Below are 21,032 nucleotides of genomic sequence, written 5' to 3'. Positions count from 1 at the left end.
ACCCATGTCATTGTATTTGTTCTGAGGAAAAAATTGAGAATTACAGGCACTGTTTGCAAGCCATCTGCCCTTCACCCAGGGCTCCTTCTTGTGTTTGGAGATCTGCACTCTGGATAACCCAGAGCCCCTGGCATGGGCACTGCTCTGCTGGCAGAGGCACCTGGCCTGTACTGAGAGCTCCTGCTCCACTGGTGCCTCAGTCCAGGGCATGTCTGGGGAGCTCTGTTTGTTCTGAGATCTGGAATTTTGTGCTGCACCCTTCAAGGGACACAATTCTGTAGGAAATTCTCTTGGTGAATCACATAATGCAAGGTGAGGGACTGGGTCCCAAAAGAATTACCAGGATTGAATCAAGTTATCCCTTAATGAGAATGGAGAAGTCTCAGTCAGGATCCTGCATAAAAGCAGCCAAAAACCTCCCCAGTGCAGGAAGGAACAGGGGAGGAAGGAGAAAACCTCTTGTCCTCTCTGAGATGAAGGAGGAAAGATGTAAAAACAGTGCTGTTTAAAATTTGGTAAATAGAATATAATCAGTCCTCACAAAGCATCCTCTGTGCTCATCTGTGCTTGCAGGCACAGAACAGACTTGGCAACTGTCTCCTGCATGAAATGGGAAAGGTTTAAATGCCTGGGTAAGCTCTTCAAACAAAACAGCTCTTTGCAGTTAAAACACTGTTCTCCAGGACATTGTATCTGGGAAATGTGACACAGTTTCTCTGGTGTTCACCGGGGGTTCTAGCCCTGTGTGAGTGGGGTTTGCAAATCTTTTTCTCTGTGGTACAGGGAATTTTTTGTCATTGCAAAGGGTTTTCCTCTAGGGGATAAATTTAATATGAAAGGGATTCCTGATACTCATGATGTTTTCCCCTCAGAATGAAATCAAATTGGCTGGAGGATGCAGGCTTGGACCAGTGACAGAGCCGAGGAATCCTCTTCTGCCTGCGGACTGCAGGCAGGAATACTTTGTCACATCAGTAGTTACAATTTGACTTTAGTTTTGCTTTTTCTCCACCAATCTCAATTTGGTTTGAATTTCTGAAGTCACCCGGGGTGAGTCAGACGTGGTCAGGCCAGAGGAAGTTCTTGAATCATTCCCAAATGAGGGAAAAGATGAGTCAGTTCCCAGGGTTCAGCGCTGGGATGCAAAGCTCTGCAGATCCCTGCAGGTTCGGGGGCAGAGAAGGAGCCCAGGCTGGAGCTGTTGGATTGCAGGGCTCTGGTGGCTGCAGGAGGAGAGCTGAGGATGTGTTTTCCACAGGGAGGACACAATTCCTGGCACTCGTGAGCACTCCTGCTGCAGCTGGGTGCACAGATTGCAATCAATGCCAGTGCTTCCCCAGAGTCCCGGGCAAATCTGTGCTCCTGGCAGGGCCACAGGAGCAGCCACTGCCCAGCACCGAGGGAAAAGCTCTCTGCAGGGCTTCATCCTCCACAGTGACACAGCAGAAGTCCGGGGTTTTGGATGGTGGTGCTTGCTGTGCATCAGCACAGGCAAAGCACACGGCACAGTCCAGAGGAGCTGCTACAGTGCAGAGCAGGCTCTGGGGGTGGGGATACAAAACCAGGTGAAAAATCCTCTTAGAAAGGCAGGACCTCAGTGATAATTTTAATTTACAGCCAGGAATGTGCCAAGGCAAATCCCTTTCTTTGAGCTCCCCTCTGGTGATTGCTGCTGCCTCATTACCCCCCTGGCCTCTGGTGGGGCAGTAAATCTGGAGGCCTAATGGTGCACAGGGCCCTTGGAGGACAGCCCTGCCTTTTCAAATATTCATTTCTATGCGGATCAGGGATGTCCCAGTCTGCCTGTAATCAGGGGAAGAGGGAAGGAGACAAATAATCACTGAACATGACTGTTTGGGGAGCAATTCCTGTCACAAAAACAATCAGCAGCAGAGGTGGATGCGAGCTGGCCTTGCAGCCCCAAGCACGAGGAGTGATGGGGGCCTGTTTGATCCCCATCAGCTCTGATTTGCTCCTTCCCTCACCCCCAGCCAGCTGCTTCCCTCGGCTGGGCTGACATGCCAGTTGTTGTCTGGGAGCAGGGAAAGGTGCCAGGCTGGGGGAGCTGCCCTTCTTTGAGCAGAGCCTGCCCTGCAGGGACAGGGCACCGGGCACAGCGCCCTGCAGGGCACCTCAGCCCGGGGGTGGTCTTGTTTCTGCAGGAGGTGCCAGCTGGGGCAGGCTTTGCAGGGCTGGAGCAGCAGCACAGCTCTCCTCCAGCCCAGAGCCTGGGTTATTCCAGGTGGAACAGACCCCTGGGCCATGAAATGAGTTTGCAGCAGGTCTGCAGCCCCTGGGATTTGAGCTGATCCCAGAGTGATGTGACCCAGCTGAAGGAGCAGTCAGCAGGAGTCATGGTGCCACTAATCCTGATTTAAATGGGAGTCAGAGCAGGCCTTGGATTCCACATCTGCAGAGCGACTCCTTGTGCCATCCAGACCTCAGCAAAGTGTCCTGGGGAAAATGATTCTAACCCAGCTGTTGTGCTGTGTGTTGGACAGGAGCCCAGGGCTCAGGGTGACCGAGGTGTGAGCTCCCAGAACATCCCCCTGTGCTCACTCCTGGGCTTTATTCAGAGGCACAGCTCCAGGCTGGGCTTTTCTTTATATTCTCAGGATAACAGCACTAGCAAGGGGGTGTCCATCCCTTCACCCTCAGTGGGTAAACTCCACATTTTTCCTTGAGGAGGGATATTTAAACATTCATATGATAATGAAGAAAAGAACCCAACCATACAAAATTTATATAAACTCATTTCTGGCCCTGTGTGAAAAAGTATTCCAGAGGCCACAGAACTGCAGGGCTGGCTCAGCCAGGCAGTGTCACAGAGAGCTCTTTCTCTTTAATTTTTTATTTGGATCCTCTCTGTATGTAGGTCACAATGACTTAAAAGAGCAGGCACTGACCAGACAAAACCAAACCTCTCAGAACAAAGCCATTGTTGCAGGAGGAGGATTTTTTCTCAGACAAGACCCTAAATCAGCACTGAAGGATTGCAAATTCCCTGGGTCTCGCTCTGCTGGGATTGCCACTGCCAGCATGGGCAGAGCTGCAGCCCTGTGTGCCCTGCTGGGGAGGGCAGGAGCTGCTCCCTGGGCCTGGGGCTGGCCTGACCCATGGAATCCATCCATGGAATCCATCCATGGAATCCATCCATGGAATCCATCCATGGAACCCATCCTGGCTGGGCCCCCTGCCTCAGCAGCACAGGAGGGATGGGCAGCCTCTCCCTGCAGCTCCCACCCTGGGAGCATCACTCCATGGCCAGCGCCACTGCAGGGCTTCACTCCCTGCATCCATGGGGGAATTCCTCCTCCTTGCAGGGACACACAGCCCAAACACCTTCCCTGAGCTGCTCCTGGGGGACACAGAGCCCAAACACCTTCCCTGAGCTGCTCCTGAGGGACACAGAGCCCAAACACCTTCCCTGAGCTGCTCTGCAGGGACACACAGCCCAAACACCTTCCCTGAGCTGCCCTGCAGGGACACAGAGCCCAAACACCTTCCCTGAGCTGCTCTGCAGGGACACAGAGCCCAAACACCTTCCCTGAGCTGCTCCTGAGGGACACACAGCCCAAACACCTTCCCTGAGCTGCTCTGGAGGGACACAGAGCCCAAACACCTTCCCTGAGCTGCTCCTGAGGGACACACAGCCCAAACACCTTCCCTGAGCTGCTCCTGAGGGACACAGAGCCCAAACACCTTCCCTGAGCTGCTCTGCAGGGACACACAGCCCAAACACCTTCCCTGAGCTGCTCTGCAGGGACACACAGCCCAAACACCTTCCCTGAGCTGCTCCTGAGGGACACAGAGCCCAAACACCTTCCCTGAGCTGCTCCTGAGGGACACACAGCCCAAACACCTTCCCTGAGCTGCTCCTGAGGGACACAGAGCCCAAACACCTTCCCTGAGCTGCTCTGCAGGGACACAGAGCCCAAACACCTTCCCTGAGCTGCTCCTGAGGGACACACAGCCCAAACACCTTCCCTGAGCTGCTCCTGAGGGACACAGAGCCCAAACACCTTCCCTGAGCTGCTCCTGAGGGACACAGAGCCCAAACACCTTCCCTGAGCTGCTCTGCAGGGACACACAGCCCAAACACCTTCCCTGAGCTGCTCCTGAGGGACACAGAGCCCAAACACCTTCCCTGAGCTGCTCCTGAGGGACACAGAGCCCAAACACCTTCCCTGAGCTGCTCTGCAGGGACACACAGCCCAAACACCTTCCCTGAGCTGCTCTGCAGGGACACAGAGCCCAAACACCTTCCCTGAGCTGCTCTGCAGGGACACACAGCCCAAACACCTTCCCTGAGCTGCTCTGCAGCTTTGGGGAGGGGAGGGAAAACAGATCCTGGCTTTGGCCCTGGCTCAGCCTGGTGCCAGCACAGAACAGCAGGGAGTACCAATAACCTGCAAGGTTTTATTTTGGGAGAGGAGGGGGAGGCAGCCAAAGGTTGGTGCTCAGGAGGTTCAAATGCTCTTTGAGTCTTAGTGAGCTCTGACTTGCAAACAATGCTGGGTTCCAACAGTGCAGATAAAAATCCCCCAAAAACCAGATCTAAACAGGCCCTGAGTACAGATCACAGGTAGAAAAGCTCTGTAGAAATGCAGATTGAAACACAACAGATCCCCCTTCAGCTTCAAAATCCATGTTGTGCCCCAAAACTTTGCATCAGGGGGTTGGAAATGGAGGATCTTCAGGGTCCTTCTAACCCAAACCAGTCTGTGATCCTGTAATCCTGCCATCCTGAATTTTGTAAATGTGACAAAACCCCCAGTTCTGACGCAGGGAGAGCTGAATTTTTGATTTCTTTACCTCTCCTGCCTTTTAGGACAGAGCTGCAGCTTGCCCCTGGAATTCCCAGGCAGGGCTCAGCAGCAGGGAGCTGGCACTGGATGGTGCTGTGGCCCAGCACAGGTGAGCTCACCTGGCTGCCACACAAATCCTGCTGCTCCTGGAGCCACCAGGGGAGCCACAGGGACAGCCAGGATCCTGCAATACTTCTGGGTGCAAATTCTTTTCAAAAGCAGATTTTGCAAGAGCATTTTGTGCCCCAGGAAGCAGAATTTTGGGAAGTTGGCATCTTCCCAGTCACTGAGTTTTGAAGCACCCTGAGAATGAGCTGTGCATGTTACCAGTCTGAGCCACTGGAAAAGGCAAGTTTAGGTTAAAAATCAAGTTTTAAAAAATAAACCAATTTCCAGATCACAGAAGGTTCTGAGTTGGAAGGGACCCACAAGGATCATCACGTCCAACTCTTAAGCCATGCAGGGACTGAACCCACAAACCTGGTGTTCTCAGCGCCCTGCTCTGATCAGCTGAACCAATCTGACATTTTTAGGGGCTTTTGGGCCCCTGATGCTTTCCCATTGTTCAGGAGGGAAACAGCTGTTGTTTGGCACTCTGGAGTAAAGCAACACTTAAGTACAAGTTCAGATTTTGAAGTGTTTTCCAGATTTTTTTCTAATTCTGGAAGGAATCTTTAAGAGAAATGTGGCTTGTTCCAGGGTTTGAGAAAATCACAGCTGTTACCAACCCAGCCTCATTTTCCCACTTTCCATCAATGTTGTTTGATTAATAAGAGCCAGCTTAGTGCTGAGCAACTCAGGAATAAATCAAGCTGTAGAAGAGGGACACCAGATGTAATAAAAGCAGCTCCTGGAACAAGGAGACGCAAAGATCTGCTTGGTGTGGAGGTGGGGAAGGACTAGCACGTGAAATGTGTGTATTTTCTCTGCCACAGAAGTATATTTTCTTCTCCTGATAAATGTATCCAAGGCAATATAAACAGTTTCAAAGAGCTGAAAGTATGCAGTGAAATGTTGCTGTGGATCACACACATCAAAGCAGAGCTGAGGCCCAGAGAGGCTTTCTGTGCAAAGAAAACTGGCTTTTCTTGTATTTCAAGGAAAGAAATCCTTCTCTGCTTCTCCCACTCTCTCTGTCCCTGCACACTTGTCTTGGATCAACATTTTCAGTGGGGCACTTGCTAAACACCGCACTGACATGGGAAAAATTCACTCAAATATTGGTTTCTGCTGTGTGCCTCGGAGATGATTCCAGACCTAATCCCTCTTTGGGATTAGATCCTCTTGGCTCCTGGGTGGTTTGTGCCCACTCCAGGCAGGTGCTGCTCCACCTGAGCCCTCTGCAGGGTGAGCTGCAGGGCGAGGGGGAGCAGGAGAGGCTTCAGAGGGTGACACGGACAGGAGGGGACTGGGAACACCCAGAGGTCAACTGCAAACCAGATGTGGCCTCAGAGAAAGAAAAGAGCAGTGTTTGAATTGAATGTTCCCTTTGACAGAGCTCGGGAAGCAGAGCTGGGGGAATGCTCTGGAACAGCAGGAGTTCTCTGGGTGGGAGCCACAGGCTGTGAGGAAATCCCAATTAGATTCCCTGGAGGATAAGCTCCATTTGGAGCTGTGTTATCTGATGTGTCAGCAAGGACAAGCACACAGATATTATCAGGTAATAATTCCTTTACAACCCAGCCCATGAACTCTGTAGATAAAGGGGTGGCTTTGGGGTTTGCCCAGAAAAGTCCAGAAGAGTTGCAATGATTTCTGTCTTCAGGGCTGTCACTTATTCACTTTATTAGAACTTGATATATTTCTATATAAGAAATCCATAGAGAGAGGGGCTTTAACTCTGATTTTTGACCAGAAGACTGCAGATAAAGCTGAATTATATCTTCCTTTTTAGCAACCTTTGAACTATTGTCTATATTAGACTAAAACCATTGGAGTTCAAAATATTCCACAGTGGCTCTTAATCCAAGAGCTACTTCAAAGGATCTGAGCAGTTTTGTGGGAGCCAAATTGAGAGCAGCCAAATTAGTCTTCCTGTGCCTCTTCAGGGTACACACATCCAAACTGGCATAACAAAATTCAAATCTTCTGTTTTTGTTGTTAAAAATCAAGGTAGCTTCCCATTCCTGCTGTCCATCCCCATCCCATTTAAGTGGAGATCAGTGAATTTAACCACTGATAACATTTACTACAGGAGAACTCATTAAAGGGAAGAATCCTGGAGAAAGGAGGAAATTCAATTCCCAAGAAGTTGTGGTACCAGGTACATTTTCCTCAGGTTTAGTTTTCTGTCTGTGTAATTCCCAGCCCAGACCCCAGCAGTCCCCTGAGGTTCCAGAGGGAACTCAGAGGGATCCAAGCCCTTCCTACAGAGGCTGGAGCACCCTGGATGAATCCTTTCCTTGTTTTTCTGGAAATTTCTTTTCTGGAGGCCCAGACACACTAAAGGTTCTCCCGATGGAGTATTGTCACACAAAATAATTGAATTTTCTTTTAGGGAGTCCCCAAAAATACGGGATTTTTGGGAGATCTGTGCCTTCCTGCCCTGTCTCTGAAGGTCTGGGAGCTCCAGTTTTTCCTGGTTGTGTCAGGCAGGTCCACGTCCCCTCTGGAGCAGGGACAGGCTCTGGGCTGTGTCACCTCTGGAGCTTGGCAGGCACATTTCTGTGCAGTGTTTGAGCTCTGCCCAAGCTGTGATAGTTCTGCCCCACTCTGGTGATGAATTCTCTGCTCCTTAGGGCTGGAGAGCAGCAACACCTCGGACCAGACTAAACGGGCACTTAAGGAGGCCGAGTGTAACAGGGCTCCCCTGGAATTACCCAGCACATTAAGGCCAAATGAGCTCATCCTGAATTCATTAGCAATGATTACTCTGGGTGCCAGAGGAATTAATAACCATTAGCATTTCCTAAGGAGGGCTGCCAGGTCGGGCTGCTCGGGGCTCACAGGCTTCCCCAGGCAGCTGCATTCGAGGGAGTCACTAACTGCAGCTCTGTGGGCACTGCACTTCCCTCTGATATTTGCAATCCCCACTCCCAGTTCGGTTGGAATCCAGCTCTAAAAGCACTTCAAAGCCCGGCACTGCCTGCCTCAGCCGCTGCTGGAATTACCTCCCTTATCCTCGTTTTGTCTCCCAGTGAATCTCCCCTGCGTTCTGCAGCTCTTCTGAAAGGTTAATAAACCTGGGAGGCTGCTGGGAGCCACCCAAGGGCAAGGGGACTCCGCAGACAAAAGGAATGCAAAAACGCTCTGTTATTATTTTGTGCAAGCAAATTCTCAAAGTAAAGACATCCAAGGCTTTGATTTGGCTCCTTGAAGCTCCCTCTGTTCCCAGCAGCATTTGAAGACTCGGCTCTTTTGCATATCAGAGGCAGCTGACTTGGAGGCACAGGGAATTCACTGCTCACTTTGGATGACCTTTTCCTTTGGGGATGAGCTTCCACAAGAGTTTTACTTCTCTGACAACTTACTCCTGTTCGCTGTCTCCAAATACCACACACTTGGAATTTACATCATCCTGGTACATCAAATACAGCAATGAGCTCTTCTGCAGAGCTGCTCCTTGTAACCAGCAGAATCAAATCATGGCAATATGGAATCTCCTGTCCATGTCTGTGTGGAGCTGTCAGCATTTCTCTGTACCTCATCATGGGCCAGCTATCAAAATAATCTGATCTTTATGGCCAGGGAGCATAAAAGCTCAAGTACCATTTATATAATCTGATTATCTCCTTCCTTTTACCCAGGACTGGGCTGCTTTCCTTATCCAGCTTGATCTCTGTCCCAAGGTCCCTGTAGAGTTACTCCACCAGTGGAATTGTCCCCTGCAAGTTTTATGTGAGCAGGAGAGTTTATGGCTTGAGTTCATGGACCTCCTTCCCAAGGTTGTGCAGGTCCCTGTGGAGCAGAGCAGGGGGGCCTGAGGCTTCCCTGCTGTGCCACCCCTGCCCTGCTCCCCGTGCCATCCCTGCCCTGCTCCCTGTGCCACCCCTGCCCTGTGCCACCCCTGCCCTGTGCCCTGCTCCCTGTGCCACCTCTGCCCTGCTCCTTACAGCTGGGGCCTCAGCACTGGGGTCCAGATGGGAAAGGAAGTTTCCTTTTGTTGGGTTTAGCAATCCTGGGATTAAGCTGAAGGAGTTTTAATTAACAAACTAAGTGTCAAATATGTTTTCAGCATAGTCAGAGTCATTTTACAGCCACTTTTATATCAAAAGTACAAAGGAAACCCTCGTGGTGACACAAATTTCCCCAGATCTTTCTCTGCAGAGCTGAGAACTGGTGCATGGTCTGTTTTTATTTTACTTTTACTCCATCCTGATTGCAAAACCAGTGAAATCTTAAAAGGAAAAATACATAATTTTGTTAAAGCCTGCACTAAAGGAAAGCTGAGCCTTTGGCCTTGATTGCTGCTGATCTCCAGGTTGTTGGCAAGGATGCACAATTGCCTGATAACCTTGGCTGTCACACAGGTCGATGGCATTGCTGTGACTCAGGGGCCATAAAGCTCCGTTCCCAGGTGGGCTGAGGCTGGGGCTGCTCTATAAAGGCAGGGCTGAGCCCAGCCCATCATCCTGCTCCGGCCAGCTGCTGCTCTGCTTCCCAGCCCATCCCAGGGGAACAATGGCATTCTCAGGCAAATACGAGTTCGAGGGCGACGAGAACTACGATGCCTTTGTGCAGAAGATTGGTGAGTCTGGCCGGGGTCAGGCACGGGGCATGGATTGCAGAAAATACTGGGGAAAGGCTGGCAGAGCTGAGATTGTTCAGCCTGGAGAGGAGAAACTTCGGGGTGACCCAGCTGTGGCCTCCCAGTGCCTGAAGGGGCTACAGGAGGGAAGGAGGGAGACTTTATAGGAATGGAGGGACAGGACAAGGGGGAATGGATTCAAATTTGCAGGGTTGTAGGTTTAGATGGGATATTAGGAAGAAATTCTTCCCTGGGAGGGTGGGCAGGCCCTGGCACAGGGTGCCCAGAGCAGCTGTGGCTGCCCCTGGATCCCTGGAATTGTCCCAGGCCAGGCTGGACAGGGCTGGGAGCAGCCTGGGACAGGGGAAGATGTCCCTGCTGGATGATCTTTAAGCTCCCTCCCAACCCAAACTGTCCAAAGATTCCATGTGCCTCTAGTTAAAGAACAAGAGCAAAGATACAAATAGGTATGTGCAGCTGAATAGCAAAGGCCCAAGGTCCCACAGATGAAACTCCAAGCATTGCATGTGTAGGTTAAGGAGAAGGGGATATTTTATGTACTTTGTGCATTTTTCCCATGTATTGTTTCTTAAGGAAAAGAATGCAAGATTTGCTTTAGCAAACATATTAATGTACCAATATCTTTCTTTACACCAGTAACTTCAACTCAGAGATTTGATATTGTAAAGAATTAAAAATAAGAAATGAACAACAAATCAGATGCTCTGAGGACAAGCACACCACTACCATCCTTCAGTTAAATTCAGCTTGGATTTGATAAACTCTGTGTTTTTGTTGTTCAAGGTCTCCCCAGTGACAAGGTTGAAATGGGAAGGAACTGCAAGATTGTGACAGAGGTGGTGCAGAATGGGAATGACTTCACTTGGACACAGCACTTCCCAGGAGGCCACACCACCACCAACACCTTCACCGTGGGCAAGGAGGCAGACATGGAGACCATGGGAGGGAAGAAGTTCAAGGTAAATTCAGGGAGTCTTCAGCTCCCCAGCCTCAGCTGGGTTTGGATTTAGGGTGAAAAGCAAACCTGTGTCAGGCCTAGTGAAGGTCCCTGCCCATGGCAGGGGTGGAACAGGAGGGGCTCTAAGGCCCTTTCCAGCCCAGACCCTCCTGGGGTTCCCCGAGTCCATCATCACTGATTCTGGGCTGCCTGCCAGCACTGTTTTCAGGGCTGTTACTGAGTGATGTGCAGATCTGGAACCTGCAGGAACTGGAAAATGAACAAGTGTCTGTTTAACCTGAGAACATTCCAGAACTAAAGCCCAGGGATTTCAGCCCTGTGCAACACAACCTCTGTCTCATAAACATCCAGCAGCAGGTGTGCAGGTGTTTACAGAATCTGGCCACAGAAATTCCAGCAAGCCCAGCAACATGAACCCTTTCTCTCCCACAGGCAACTGTCAAAATGGAAGATGGGAAACTTGTAGCTGATTTCCCCAACTACCGCCACACTGCAGAGATCTGTGGGGGGAAGCTGGTAGAGGTGAGTGCTCAAAGATCCAGGGTAGTTCATAAAAACAAAGAGAATCCACAACATTTGAAATTTAGGAAAAAATCTCAAGCAAAGGAGAGGCCCTGAGCCAGCCCCAGGGCTGCTCCCCTGGGACTCTGGGGCTCTGATTACACTGCTCAAAGTTTTGGGTTGTTCTTTGTTCCAGATTTCTACTTCTTCTGGTGTAGTCTACAAAAGGACCAGCAAGAAGATTGCCTAAGGCAGCAAAGGCCAGTCTCTTCCAGTGCATTGAAAGCCAACAATAAAATAAATGAAATAAAGTTCTGTCTTCGTCTCTTTCTTGACTTTATAAACATCATCGTGTTAATGCTGACCCCATTACTAAATAGCTGATAGGGGTGGAACCAGATGAGATTTAAGGTCCCTCCCAACCAAACTCTTCTGTGACTCTGATTCTCTCCTCTGAGGGACACCAGTGGTGCTCAGAGCACCACTTTGTGCCCTGAGAGGAGCCCTGAGCCTTAAAAACAAGACCTTTTAATCCCTTCCTGTGCAGACTAGGTGCCTTTGGTCTTAGAGCTGCCTTGATGGGGCTGGGAGGGACTTTTACAAGTCCAGCTGACAAATTCCTGACTCTTTTTGGCTGGCAAAGCCCAATTCAATTATCAAGGAGTGTGCTGGGGTGTGGGGGAGCAGGCCCAGTGAGACAATCTCCAGCATCAGTGGCACTTCCCAGCTCAGCTTGAGGAAATGACTGTTGGTTTCCATGCTTTATTATAACAATGCAATAGCCAAAGCATTCTGCACCAGTATTTGAGTTACATGTCCATGGCATGTTGGAATAATCACGGAATACATAACGGGTGGCTTTGGGATGGAAACATTCATGAGGCTGCTGAAAGCCTGGTAGCCTGTGGAAAAGTCTAAACAGCCCATACAGGGTGCAATCAGCTGACAATCCCATAGGCAAATGTGGAATAATCTGACAATCCCAGGCATGTCCCACGTAAGGCCACACTTTGTTGGATTGAGGCCCATTTCCTATTTTTCCCATAGTTTCTCCTTCTACACTTCATTGAGATAATCTTGGTCGGGATAAATCAAGAATCCAGTAAATAAGCTGTCTGTCCAGTAGGGATCGTAGAAGAGCCCATTTTGCTCCGAGTAAAAGATTTGCAGCCACACCTCATCCTCCTGCTTCAGCGCCAGGATGGTGGAGCCAGAGGCCACGTCGTGGTTCCCAGTGTTGGCATCAAAAGTCTTGACCCGGTACTGGCCGTTGTGCACCAGCCCGATGGCCAGGTGCTTGTTGGCCAAAGTGATGTCGTAGGTGAAGTAGTAAATCCCCGGGATGCTGCAGATGAACTTCCCGCTGGAAGCATTGTAATGCCCTCCCTCGTTCATCAGGATTCTGTCGAACTTGATGGGCAGCCTCTCCCTGGGGTAGCTGGTGGACACGGCCACCGAGAAGGCAGACCTGGCCCTGCTGCCGCTGCAGCTGCAGGGCCCCGGCGGCCCGGGCTCGCCCTGGCCCCCCTTGGGCCCTTTCTTCCCCGGGGCCCCGCTTTTCCCGGGACTGCCCTTCAACCCCTTGGGCCCGCGGGGCCCTCCCTTGCCAATGGCTCCAGCCTTCCCCTTCGGGCCTGGCTTGCCCGGGTTTCCTGTTCTGCCCTGGGGACCTGGAAGACAAATGATCTTATCAGTGCTTATCACTCTTGAGGGAAAGAGCTGATACAGAGAGTGGAAGGGGGTTAGAGCACTGCAGCAGGGATTTCATTTAGCAGGAAGCCATTGCTGGTGTGAGAATCCCAATAAAATCCCACCAGGGGCTGGACTGGTGACCAGCCAGGGTAGGCAGGGAGCTGGTGTGGTAACAGTGGAATTCTGTCTTTTTAAGGACCAAAAGGCTGATTCCATTATCTGGCTCACTTGAGAAAAAGGAGGAATTACAGAACAAGCTTTAAATGCTTGGGTTTTGTAGAGTGGGGCAGGTTTGTGAAGCTTTCAGAGCCTCAGTTTGAGCAGGTGAATATTTTGATCTCATGTCTTTTTTTTTTTTTTTTTTTTTTTTTCATTTAGCATGAGACAAGGTAAAATTAAGCCTAGATGTGGTAAAAAGCCCAGCCCAGCCCAGCCCAGCCCAGCTGGGGGATGAACCAGCAAACACAGGGACCAGGGGCTGCCTTGAGATGGGAAGGGAGTTGGGCTGGCAGTGATTCCGGCTCGGTGGTATCTGATTTGAGCAAAACCGTGAGGATTTATGCAGTGTCTCTTGACCTGCTGCTAGCAAGTGCAGATCGAAATGCAGCTGTGGCTGGAAATCTGCTCTCCAGATTGCCGGTCTGGGGCGGGAGCAGGGAGGCAGCCGCAGGCTGGGCTGGCTGGCGTTGCTGAGGCAGGAGTGCTCTCTAGTGTGGCACAGGGAAATCTCCGCTGTCGCAGGCTGCTCCTGCTGCCGCTGCCTCGGGCACAGCCCCGCCTCGGCTCTGTTTGCTCCGCGCTGGGGCCAGCGCCTGTCCCGTTCCAGCGCCTGTCCCGTTCCAGGCTCGGGACAGCCGGTGCTGCCTTTTCCCACTCGGCTCTGGTTTTCCTGGGAGCAGGAACCCGAGACAGCTCCGTGTCTGCTCTAGAGAGCCCTGAGCAGCGCAGGGCCAGCCGCACTGTGTCACACAATGAACCCAGCACAAACTGCAGCTGCCGGGACACGGAGGAGCCCCCGGGACAAGCGGGACCGTCCGGAGGAGGCTCCCATCGGGTGGGGCTGTGGAGGGGCTGCTGCCCCACAGCTTCCACCCTTCCACTGTCGTGTCGAGCGCTTCTCGCTTACCTTCATCGCCGTGCTCGCCCTTGGCCCCGTCCTGGCCGTCCTGGCCGTCCTTGCCCGGGAAGCCCATCCTGCCCACGGTGCCCGGAGCGCCGGGCGCGCCCGGGGGCCCGGGGGGCCCGGGGGGCCCGGGCAGGCTGCAGGCCAGCTGGGCTCCCTCCTGCAGCTCCCGCTTGGCGAATTCCCCCACGATGTGGTTGGCCACGCAGGGCACGGTCCAGAGGAGCAGCACAGCCGAGATCATGGCACAGCCTGCGGGGAGCGGACGGGATCAGGGAGCAGCCGGGGGCACGGCTGGCATGGTGGTGCAGAAACTTGCACCAAAATGAGATTATTTGGCTTGTCCTGGCAGGCTGGGGGAGCTGTTTGCTTTGGTGTGATGTGATTCCCAGGACTTGGCTCACGGAGTTTTCTGGGTCAGACCAATATTTGTATCAAACTTACTCTTCTCCAAGTCTGTATCTGTGGCCATCCCTCATTTCATTTTGCTCCCTGAGCCTCTTTTCTCCCAAAACACCAGGAGCAATGGCACAGGGGTGCAGACAGCAGCTGCTTGGGAGCAGGGGAGTGGAAGAAGGAGAAGGGGTTGGTGTGGACATCCCCAGCATGACCTGCCTGTGGTTGGGTCACTGGGGTTTCTTCAAAGCACAAAGCCCATCATGTGATGAGGGCAGGACTCAGAAGACAGGCTGGGCTTTGGGCCAGGCCTTAGTGCCTTTTGCCTGTCAGATGAGCTGAGCCTCATCCCTTTCCCCACTGCAGCTCAGCTTTAGCAGCTCCCCAGTACTGTTCTGTGCAACTCCTGCACTGGAAATAAGACCTTAAAGCACTGGGTAAATTCCATGTTGGCCTTAGCTCTCATCCTGCTCTCAGCTCCTGAGGGTGGAAATGCATATTTAGATGCTCCAAATCCAGCCAGCTGATCCTACATATTTATGCTCAGTTGGAGCCCCCAGTTCTGTGATATTATAATTAAGAACATGCAGAGGAGAGGGAAATGCAAACCAGATCCAGGGATGGATTTGGCTGCTTAAGCCCTTTGGTTCTTCAGCTCTGATTTGCTGCTGCTTGGTTTAATGTGAGATGGAAAACACCACCCAGTGTTCATGTGGAAAGTTGAATGAAGGCTTCTGAGTTCATGGGAAGGGAAACAAAATGCCTGTGGAGTGGGAGATGACAAGGCAAGCTGCATCCCTGCTTCCCAGGAAGGCCTCCAAAGGGGCAGAGCAGTGAGAGGTGTCTGGAGGTGGATGTGACTCACAACTGTGGCAGGGAAAAATGTCATTGTGGAGCATAACCTGGAGAAAAGCTGGGAATGCCTCATGTGGAGAAGAAAGGTGTGAGAAGGATGGGAGGCAGCTCCTCCTGTGGCAGTTTCTCACCATAATCACTTCTGTTCCCTTGAGACAGCCCAGCTCATTGACCTGATGGGATCAAAAGTGGCAAACAAAATCCCCCGGGGTCGGGAGGTCTGTGGGACCAGTTCTTGGATAAGTGGGGAGGATGCAAGTAGCTGGGGCTGTGCTCTGGCACAGCTCCAGAGCTGGTGCTAATTAATGGCACCACAAGAATGCTTCATCCCATATCCCAGCACTGTGTGTGGGATGCAAAGCACCACCACTTCCACAAGAGCATCTATAAATAACCTCTTCAAGAAATCTTTTTGAAAGAGAACAAACCTCATGCTGTTCCACCTTAAAAGGAAAATTGTTCCTTGATATAGAAGGTCCGATGAGCTCCAAAAAGCAAATTGGAAGCAGATCAGCATCTCCCCTCTCCGTGGTGTGGGCAGCCAGCCCAGCACAGGAGGCTGTGCAGCAGCAGGGCTGATTTTCCAATGACACTTTAACCAATGGCTTTGCCACCAGGGTTAGAGACCTTTGGGCCATGACCAATGCCTGTTATGCATTAAAGAAGTGTTTCTGTGAGAAAAGATCCTGCCTGGAAGAGCCAGGATCAGCTGTACTTTCTGCTGCTTCCAGGGCAGCTGGGCTGAAATCCCAGAGGAAAATCCCTGAGGGTTGCCAGATGCAGGGTTTGGTGGCACGTGCAGTGACGATGATTTTTTGGCCACTGAAGCCACCCTGTGCCATGTGGTGGTGGGAATAGGAAACTGAGGGAATTGCTGCTTGGAGGGAGGCAGGAGCAGGAGCAGGGACCCAGCAGTGAGCGAGCACTGTGACTTTCTTCTCTATTTCCTGTCAGTATTCAAGGCTTTCTCAAATAAAACATCCATCTTTCTGCCTCACACTTTCCTAGTGTACCTCAAGGTGTCTTAATTAATCTTCAAGATAATAATTATCCCCATGAGCCTAATTCTCAGCTCTGGAGGTTGCCCTGCAGCGTCCCGGGGTGGAAGCAAAAGGAGCCCTTGGGTGTGAGGCAGATTTTGGTGAAATCAGGAGTGACAGCAGTGACAGAACACAGGAAATGGGTAGATTTAACTGATAGGGAAGCACTTACACCAACAGGGGTTTGATGTGCTCCCCGATGCTGCACAAAGCAAAGCAGGGAAAGCAGAGGATGCACCTTCTGTCCTTGGCTGCAGGCTCCGGGAATTCCTGTGCCAGACCTTCCCTAGCCTGGAGCAGAAGCACCAGGAATTGCTGTGCCAAACCCTTCCTAACCCCGAGCTCAAACCCGTCTCGGCAGCTGCCCAGTGCAGGACAGGCTGAAGGAGGTGGGAGCTCCCACAAAAGCGGAGGAATGTTTCCCTCATGGTGTTATTTCTTTAACTGGCAACTGTTGCCTTCATGGATTCCTGTGCAAGCTTTGGAAACCTGAGTGCTCAGTGACTTAGGCCTTATTTGGGAAGTTTTCAAAGCTAAGGTTAAGAGGAGGGAGAGGCAGAGAAAGGAAAAGTGGGTCTACTCACCAGCCTGATCTCCTCAGAGATGCTGACAGGCGCTGGCAGCCCCCAGGGCTTCAGGCAGATGTTTTGCTGCAGATCCACAGCCCCGTCCTGCCACAGCAGGGCCTGGGAGGGCTGTGCAGGATTCACTTTGGTCCTTTTTATTCCTGTTTTACTCCGTCTCATGCGTAGTTTGAGCTCCCTGCAGCAGCTCCACTTTGGCTCCACGTTGCCAAAGGCATATTTTTATTATTGTGTAATGGATCTGTGCCTCTTCCTCGGTCACGTGGCGCGGGAAGGGATTTTTACACACATGTGGCTGGAAAGCTCTTGATGCCTGGGGAGCTTTTCCCTTTCTCCCTCTCCCTCACAGTCCTGCAGGAAAGGCTCAGGGGCTGCCTGGATCCTTTCTGATGGATGCTGCCCCTCTCTGCTGTAGTCACAGAAGCAGGGAATGGGTAACACAGATCCAACAGGTGAATAAATTTTACCCTTTATCCTGGAGCATTAAAGGGAAGAAAATCTTATCCTAGGGGTGGAAACTCACTTGAATCACTCCAGACTTGAATTTAAGGACAAAGCCATGAAGCAGCAGCAGCTCTGCATAGGCAAATTTGTACCTCAGCACTTCTTCAGGTTGATGTGCACTACCAAATACAACTTTGTCTTAGCAATGGCAGGGCAGGAATGCTTCTGTCTTGGGAAAGGATTGGGATTTTGTTTTAAGCTTGGAAAATAATTACAACCTCCCAACAATTGCTTCAGGTAAGGCAGGAACAGCAGCTGAGGATGGAGCAGGATGCCCTGGGATGCTGCCAGGGCTGGTATTGACCAGACTCTTCTTTGGTTGTGGGTTCCTGCTCTGGCCCCACCAGGATCCCCCATGGGTGTGGGACAGGCGTGTGCCTGGTGGCAGGGCTCCAAACCCTGCCCTGCAGCCACTAAATCCTTTCTGCTCAGTGCAGAACATCAGCTGATCAGGAGAATGCTGGAACTGTCATTCCTTGCTCTGCCCAAATTCATCCTTCTCAGAGCTGTCGTGGTTTATTTTTAAGCTTTCCCCTGTGCTTGCTTTTGGCACTTGGTGGGAACGGATCTGACATAAAAATGAAGTCTGTGCACAGTTGGCTTTGTGAGCTGGGGCCAGTTTAGATGCTCCTGGGAGGACTGGGAACATTTGGCTGAGGAAGCACAGGGCTGTTTTCGTGCTGTGCTGAGAGTCCCACAGAGCTCCTGCAGAGCCAGCGCCCCGGCCCCAGCTCCTGGCACCGAGCAACCTCCAGGGGAACAGCCCTTCCCAAACCCTGCAATCTCCAGCTTTGCATTTCCCTGGGAAAAGGGCTGTCCTAGAAAAGCTGGCTCACCTCTGGCACTGGGGTGAGCACAGCTGGGACAGACCCAGACACTGCTGTGAGGGCTGCTCTGGAAGTTGGTCAGAGAAAGTCTCACTTTTTGCTGGTTCCTATGAATTTGTAAGAACCCAGATCTGGTGCTGGGCCCCTCTGCTGGGTGTGGGCCAAAGGGCTCAAGGCATTGCATGTGAAATAGGAAACCAGGTGAAATCTTCTGTGGGCTTTGCTGCCATGCCAGTGGGATGGGTCTGGGAAGCCACAGTGGTTTCCTGATGGTGTGGAAAAGGAACAGCTCCTCTGCTGCTCCTGCTCCTACCCATGGCACCTGTGCTTTGGGATGGGTGTGGCACGGGCCAGGGACAGAGGATGCTTGGACACACAGCAATCCTGCCAGGCAGCTCCATGCAGGAGCAGGGAATTCACAGTTCAGGGTGATTTTGTGCCCAGGTCTGCAGCATGGGGAAGGCAGTGAGAGCCTGACCTAGTTCAGCAGCATGGGGAGAAACTGCTGGGAAGCTCCTGCTGGGCAGATGGAAAATCTGTCTGTGCTGCACGGCCAGGCCAGGCTCCACCAGGGTCCCAGACAGCTCTGCTGAGAACACTTGGCAGCACAATTTGTTAAATAAACAAACTGCACAGAGAATCAGTGCAGCCTGAGACTCGTGCTCAGTGCTTTTTGTGTCAGTGAGACACTGCAGGGGACATTCAGCAGATCTCATCCCCTCTGTGCAGCTTTTTAGCAGAAGCCTCTGTGCTGTGACTCCCGTGGTGTCCCCAGGGAAGGGGGCTGGCTCAGGGACAGGTGTGGGCTGGGGGTGCAGTCCCTGCTCAGGATGCTCTGCCTGGAGTGGGGAGGGGGAAACAACTCAAACAATGCCCTGCTTGAAAAGCTGTCAGTGAGTGGAGAAGGGGTTCACGCTGCTTTTGGGGTGAATAATGCTAAAACCAGCCTGACCCACAGATCCCAAAGTTAAACATCCTGAGAGCAAGGTGAAAATGTGGCAGATGATAAAGTGCCTGATAAAGGAACAAGCAAGTGATGCTACTGACACCTCACCCAAAGCTGCCGAGCTGGCACAGCTGGCCCAGACACATCTGCCTGGCAGCCCAGGCCCACTGTTTAACAGAGAGTTTTCCAACACACCCCTCTTGGAGAGTGTGTGGAGATTCCTCCCTGGAGTGGGGACACTCCTCAGGGCTGAGCCAGAGAGATTTGCCCACTGTCATTGGTCTGGATAAGTAACACCATCCTCTAGCTTATACTTTTTGCTATCTTTAGTATAATTGCCTCAATATAACTGCTTTAATATAAATGCTTCAATTTTGCTTCAAAACTAGTGCACTGTACTATACTAGTAGTTCTGGCTACCCATACTGGCTAGCAAATAATTCTGTTTAAGGCCTTTTCAGCCTTATCACTAGCATGATAAATCATTTATTTCTATTTAAATATATCTGGTTTGCCATCCTTAATCCTGCAGGACAAAGTCACCTAAAGGTTCATTCACCCTTTAGTGTTGCTGTGCACGTGCTGTGGGGGAGAAGTGGGAGTGCCTAAATGTGGGTAACCATCAGTTCCCAGCCCAGGACAGGGCTGTGTCCCAGCCTGGAAGGATTTCCCCTTGTTTACCTTCTGAGAACTCACTCGTTTCATTGCTAGGCACTGACCTTGCAGCTACGACTTTGTAACCAAATAAAATGATTCAGCTAGTGCCAGAAGAGCTGAAATTCACACCAAGGCTGGAGGCAGCTTAAAGCCCAGCAGTAACAATGGGAGTGTGCCTCACCACAGATGAGTGTCAGTGCTTTGGGGGTTTGGGGACATACTAAAGGGAAAGAAGAAGCATTTTTCCACCCAACAGGCTTTCAGTCTTATTGTGGGATGGTGATTTGAGTAATTTTTATTGCCCTGCATAAAAGCAGTTTGGAAGTCTGTAAGCAGCCTACAGAGAGTGATTGTCCCTCTCCAAAAGCCCCCATAAAAATGAGTCAAAACCCTGTTTAAACTTAAAGGATGCCCTTGAGACCATTAGCTCTGCTTAGGAGCTGCAGCCCTGACCCATTAAGATAAAAATAAATAGAGCTTATTTTGGGAAGACGGAAGTGGGAACCAGCCCAATCACCAGTGAGCCACTGCCAGCACTGAGCAGATGCTGTGTAAAGCTTGGGGTTGATGCTTTTTGTTCCATATACCTTCTCTTAACAATTCAAAGGAAATTCAGTAAATTCTGTAATTCAAAGTAAATTCAGCAACCTTTTTGACTCACCACAATTGGCGTCTGCCTTGACTCCAAGTAATATAGTTAGACAAGAAGGGATTTCTGAAAACACCCTGTATTTCCCAATCACAAAAATCCTCCAGCCCCCCTGCTCTGGAGTTTGCAGCACCAGACTTGCACCTTAACCACATCCAACAATAATGTAAAATAAACAAGACACCAGCAAAATGAGAAACAATTTCCCTACTCCCACCTTAAAGCCACAACTGAAACCCCATGACGGAGATCCTGCAAGAAGGACCAGTAGAAAAAATTTCTGAAAAAATAACTCAAATCTGGTGTACAGCAGGTGACCTCAAACCTCACCTCAGGCAGCAAACAGGGCAGGTAACACCAGCAGACTCCATTTTCACAATTTTTGATTCTTCAGAGATTTCTTTGCTCTCCAGCTTGTAAACAAGAGCTTCTCAGGCAGGAAAATACACCAGGGAAGCTGAAAGAGATAGCAACAAGCTTGGCAAACTCAGCTTTCCACTGCAGCACACCAAGGCAAGAGGGAGAACGTCTGATAGAACTCCTAATTTAAGCTACCTGTAAGATGCTCTCAAAGCAGCCTCAAACCTTCTTCCTTAACAAAACCCATAACTTTATACCCAGCGAGCAGGTAGGGGCTGGATTGTTCCACTCAGAGCTGGTAAAACTGCTCCACCAGCACATGGAAAGTAGGCCAAAAGCTAAGAGCAGTAATATTTAGCTTTATATATTCTGCAAATAAACCAGGATTAATTAGAGCAGGCAACACTAACGCCTCCCCAGCTCC

General features: G+C 51.0%; 2 protein-coding genes across 2 annotated transcripts; one reads left to right on the top strand and one right to left on the bottom strand.

Moving 5' to 3' along the window:
* The first annotated feature begins 8,883 nt into the window (after nucleotides 1-8,883).
* Nucleotides 8,884-11,286, top strand: FABP6 (fatty acid binding protein 6). Its single transcript, XM_064388148.1, has 4 exons — nucleotides 8,884-9,495; nucleotides 10,300-10,475; nucleotides 10,907-10,996; nucleotides 11,172-11,286. The coding sequence occupies exons 1-4, from the start codon at nucleotides 9,429-9,431 to the stop codon at nucleotides 11,223-11,225; spliced, it is 387 nt and encodes a 128-aa protein (XP_064244218.1). The 5' UTR covers nucleotides 8,884-9,428; the 3' UTR covers nucleotides 11,226-11,286.
* A 437-nt stretch (nucleotides 11,287-11,723) lies between these two features.
* C1QTNF2 (C1q and TNF related 2) lies at nucleotides 11,724-20,937 on the bottom strand. The gene is made up of 6 exons (XM_064388147.1): nucleotides 20,804-20,937; nucleotides 20,579-20,705; nucleotides 17,189-17,241; nucleotides 16,666-17,074; nucleotides 13,794-14,042; nucleotides 11,724-12,645 (listed from the first exon to the last, which is right to left on the bottom strand). Exons 5-6 carry the CDS (start codon nucleotides 14,032-14,034, stop codon nucleotides 12,032-12,034), a joined length of 855 nt encoding a protein of 284 aa, XP_064244217.1. The 5' UTR covers nucleotides 14,035-14,042; nucleotides 16,666-17,074; nucleotides 17,189-17,241; nucleotides 20,579-20,705; nucleotides 20,804-20,937; the 3' UTR covers nucleotides 11,724-12,031.
* Between the last annotated feature and the right edge of the window lie 95 nt (nucleotides 20,938-21,032).

The sequence above is a fragment of the Passer domesticus genome, chromosome 13 (assembly GCF_036417665.1).
Source record: "Passer domesticus isolate bPasDom1 chromosome 13, bPasDom1.hap1, whole genome shotgun sequence".
NCBI lineage: Eukaryota > Metazoa > Chordata > Aves > Passeriformes > Passeridae > Passer > Passer domesticus.
This window is presented reverse-complemented; position numbering and strand designations above follow the sequence as displayed.